Genomic DNA, 5,119 nt, shown 5'->3' on the forward strand with positions numbered 1-5,119 from the left:
TAAAAGTGTAATCAATCTGTATAGAGATAAACTTTAGAAAATTCATATTTGACTCATGAAAATTTATAAAAACTTTGAATTTAATTTTTTTTATAATATTGAATTCAACCGGCTTAATGAGATAGTTCACAAACTGGTTCGCGAACTTGTTCAAAAACTAAAAAATGAGTCGAACTCACGAGTCTTAATAATTCGAACATTATGAAGCTTAAGTATCGCTCAAACGAAACTAAAAACTAAATTTGAGTTGGACTCGAGTCGAGCCCAATAAAATTTTTATTAAGTCGAAAGTTAAATAGTTCACGAATAACTTAATTCATTTACATCACTCATTTAAAATTATATGTTATTTTAAAATTTTAAGATGATATATATTAATTATTTTTATTAGTTTTTAAGTCATTTAATACTTGAAAAAAAGTAAAGAATGTTTTAAATAAATTATTATATACATTTATAAAATTAAATTTATTAATTTGGGTGAATAAACCTTAAACAACTTATATTATAGGACGAAGATAATATAATATATGAGAATATTGATTTTCATGAAAATTTTTCGAAATAATAATATCAATAATAATAATGAAAGAAAGCATTACTAATGTGAGTTTGAATTAATAAGAGGAGTTTGGTGCTACGTTCTTAAATAAGCTTTCTGAGTTTGAACCTTATCAATGGAAAAAATCTTGTAGAAGAGTTGCCTTGATTTGGGACACCGAAACACTAAATGGTATACTGCCAGCAACCGAAAAAGAAAAAAAAAAAAGAAAAACCATGGTGAGGTGCTAAGTTTTTTTTTTTATAACCTTTTTCCTTGTTTATATTTAAAATTCGAATGAAATCGAAAAGAAAAAAAAAATCTAAACCCAAAATTGGTGAGTATACGTTACAAAGAGGGAAAATCTATGTATGCTGCAAACGACAATACTGACCCAAGCCTTGACATCTTTTACACTTTTTCTTCTTTTTTTCTTTGCATCCTCTGCTGGAAACCGACGTCGTACCATTCGCGGGATCCGGCGTGTAAAAGTCCAATTGACTTGGAAGCCCTCTAACAACCAATTAAATGGCAGCTAATTAAGTCCCTCGTTCTTCATACTTGAACTCTTGCGTCTTCCAATTTCGGTAGTTGCTGCTCCTCCGACGCCGTCTGCTCACGAGGAAGAAACGCTGGAAGAGCATCTTCTCCAGCAACCAATGAATCAACGGTGGGTTTAATTACCAAAATCCCCTCCCCCACAGCTGCAATTACTAGTGTGGTTCCGAACACAAAGAACGCAAAGGTGGCATAAATGTTCTCCTCCGGACCCCATAAGACCGACGAGACAAGGAAGAGAATTTGTAACGGTAACATTATCATGACAGTGAAAGATAGAGCACAAATTCGTCGCCTTAGCCCTTTGTTGATGACAAGGTTCACCGCCTTGAAGCATGCTAATGAGAAGCCCATCAAATACCAGATCCCAAAAGCACCAAAGACGATAGAACTCATTAAAGGGTATTGACATAATATCACTTCTTCACTTTTTGAAACCACTGAACTTCTAAGAAAAATCTCCGGCCATGGTAGATGTAATCCAGAAAAGAAGACGAGCAAAACTTGCAAGGCAAGAACTGGGAAACAGTTAGCCAAGACGAAGGCTATAGCCCATGTGGTGTGCGGAGTTTTTTTCTCCGTTGATACGTTAATAAGAAAAAGTAGGGTTACAAGAAAACCAGGCTCAAAAAACCCTAAGGAGAAAACAATGTGGATTTTGCAAAAGCTGGCTTGTTGCGTTAGGGTGAGGGAAGGAAAGAAAGGGAAGAGATAATTTCGACGGAAGAAGGACAAGCGAAAGAGTTCATTAGAGGCCCAGATGGCTATAAGTAAGACGAGAAGGAGACGTACCATCCAAAGGGAATTGAACCTCTGCAAATGTTGTACACTGCGTGATTTGAGACGGAGATGAAAGACAAAGGCAACTGAAATGAGGGAGAGGAGGAGGATGGCGGTTATGCAACAGAGAGTGGATGAATCTAAAAGGTTGAGAAATGCACCAGAAGGATTATGGAACATGGCATGTAATTGTTATAAGATATGGTGTTGATGATGGCAACTATAATGATAATGATAATGATGAAGAGTATTAAAAATGATTACATGAAAGGTTAGCCGTGGAGATGGTGGCAGAAATGGTGGTGCCCTGAGGAAAAGAAGTGGAAAATGCATGAAATTGGAGAAGAAATGACATGGGTTGACGGAAGGGGAAGGGGAAGAGACGAGATAGCTAAGTTTCTCTCCCCAATTCCCTACCGGCGAGGAAACCAGCCAAGTGCACAGCTAGAAAAGGTTATTTTGTTTAGAGAGGGGATAGAGAGAGAGCGAGAGAGCGAGAGAGAGTAACGGTGGGGAAGAGAGAGAGAGAGAGAGAGTAACGGTGGAGGAAGAGAGAGAAAACACGAGGCAAATAGAGTTGGTGGTTTTGTTGATGTGATGGTTGCTTTGTTTTCGGGACTGCAAGGTTAAGTTAAGGAAAATTGGTATAGGACAGTATGGGAAATTACTACACGCATATGGGCATATAGATGCGCCCATATGCACGCAGTTAATAGAAATATAACATAGTAGCCAAAATTATGATGGATTTTTACATTTAAAATTAAATTAATATTTTATTACATGTATAACAAATTTCCAAGACGGCATATCCTTAAAACTATAGTTTATAAAAGATTTTATAATAGAATTATTGTATATATAATTATTTAATTATAGTGGTATTACATACATCCATCATTGTATGAATAATTTTTATAGTTGGCAGGTTTCATGAGGTTCAAGCTTTTAGGAAGTTCCTATGAATAGAACATAACCGTAGAAAGAAAGAGAGAAAAAGAATAAAGGAACAAGAAAAAAGAAAAAGCGGCCCAGTCGAAAACTTCTTATTTCATATTTTAGTTTTCATCATTTTTATTTGAACTTTTTATTGTTTTTTAACCATTCTTGTTTGGCGATGAGAGTTAGTATTTTTTTTAATTTGTTACTACCATTCTTTCCAAAATCGCTCGTGTGTGGATGGATGTGGTGGCGGTTTGTTTTCTTTTCTTTCTTTTATTTATTGTTTTGATATTTATTTTGTGTATTTTCAGATCCTTGGCGTTAATCTTGTAAGGAATTTGCTCTTTGCGGAATCTGTTTCACTGGAGTTTTGACTAGTGCTTCTAGTGTGGAGTATAACGGTTTGCGTGATGTTGATATTTTCTGGATTGCATTGATATGTCCGGTGGTCATGCTCCCATCGGCCATCATCGGTTGGGCTCTGCGATGTCTCCTCCTTCGATCGCTTCTATCAGTGGATGACTCCTGATATTGAAGGTCTGTTGCTTGTGTTTGTTGTATGTTCATTGTCTTTGTTCTTTTTGCTTTTGTACTCTTGCATGCTTTCTGCGATGATATTTTCTGTGGTCGGTGCCACTCTGGTGGTGTCGATGCGTGTCGCCCGTTGTCATATTTCTATGTAGTCATTTTCTATGGTTCGCTTGCCTATTTTAGTCTCAGTGACATTAAGGAATCATGTTGACAAGTCTGTGCTTATCGATGGAATTAATGGACTCATCGATAATAGTTGGCGGGTGTGGTTGAACCATTTCGTTTTGATTTTACTTTTGTTTTAATTTTTATTTTAGTTTATGCTTCTTTTAGTTGAGTTTTTTAAATTTAATTTTCCTTTTAATTTAGAACTTTATTTTATGTAACCCCTCTCGTATAGTTCTATATACTTAACATTGGTAAAATATATATATAATTGAGGATTTCTATATATCAAAACCAATTTGATACCTGCATTATTTCGTTATAGGATAAGTTGTATTGATTTCATTACGAAAAAATAAGGTTACAAAATAAAGCTATCATATGTTATATAGTTTATATTTATAAAAAGAAAAAGAGAGAAATATTAGAGTATATACGATTACAGAAAATAGGTATGTTTTCTAAACAATGTTCTTTAATTTTTTAAAATATTATAAAATGTATTCATTTTAACTTTTTTACTCTTATCAGAAATTTTAAATTTTATAAAAGAAATAAAAAAATATTTAAATAATTATTTTTTATATTTTCTTCATTATATTGAAAGTTAAAAAATACGATTTTTTTCATTTTGAAATACATAAAACTCCATATATGGGCAATAATATTGTCGACCTTTGATATCAGTTACTGTAACGACCCGGAAATGGACCGTTACCGGCGCTAGGATTCAGGTCGGCATAAGGCCGCCAGAACCCGTAGCAAGCCTGCTATACTCTCTGTGTACCTGTAAAACCTCATACATGATCATATATTTTCTGTGCAAATAAAAACTTTTCTTTCTCGAAACTCTGGCTTAACCTGTGCATGCACAATCTCTATACTTTGTACTCTGTACCCCCGACTAGAGCTTGCTCTAGATGGGCTAAATCATACCTGTTAAGCCTGGTTTTTCACCTGTTTGTAGAACAGTTATATAACTTGATCACGTATACAAAAGACTGATAAAACAGAATAACTAAGTCAAGCACACTTTACCTATGTACACAACTAACTAATACATCTCTTTAATATTACATATCCACTCTAACTATTACACGCTCTTTATTGTTTTTTTTTTTTATGCACCTCTGACTTGCCCTTGTACAACCTGGATACTGAAACCTGCAAAACTGGGAATAAGGGAGAGGGATGAGCTCTAGAGCCCAGTGAGTAGAACAATAACACCTGTCATTAAAACATGATCTTATGGAATGCATCATATCACAGACAATTCACATCTAGGGTAAACCTGTCACCACATAGTCCCAGTATCTAATCCGTGCCAGGCCGTCGACTGGGGTCCTGGTCTACCTGTCATGCATACATACATCCATACATACATACATACGTATTTCAAATTTCCAGGCCAGTGATGAGGTCCTGGATTTTTCCTGTATAAAGAATAAATCTGCCAGGCCATCGCATGGGGTCCTGGACTTCCTGTACAAACACAAACATGTCAGGCCGTAGAATGGGGTCCTGAACTCTCTATACCTGCCAGGCCGTAGAATGGGGTCCTGGACTTCCTGTCTGGGACTATTGGATCATTCAGCCTTTACC

At 35.5% G+C, this 5,119-nt stretch overlaps 1 protein-coding gene across 1 annotated transcript; it reads right to left on the reverse strand.

Annotated features, from left to right (window-relative positions):
* Nucleotides 1–1,096: 1,096 nt before the first annotated feature.
* LOC110615449 lies at nucleotides 1,097–2,059 on the reverse strand. Its single transcript, XM_021757289.1, has one exon. The coding sequence runs from the start codon at nucleotides 2,057–2,059 to the stop codon at nucleotides 1,097–1,099; it is 963 nt and encodes a 320-aa protein (XP_021612981.1).
* Nucleotides 2,060–5,119: the final 3,060 nt, after the last annotated feature.

The sequence above is a fragment of the Manihot esculenta genome, chromosome 5 (assembly GCF_001659605.2).
Source record: "Manihot esculenta cultivar AM560-2 chromosome 5, M.esculenta_v8, whole genome shotgun sequence".
Lineage (NCBI taxonomy): Eukaryota > Viridiplantae > Streptophyta > Magnoliopsida > Malpighiales > Euphorbiaceae > Manihot > Manihot esculenta.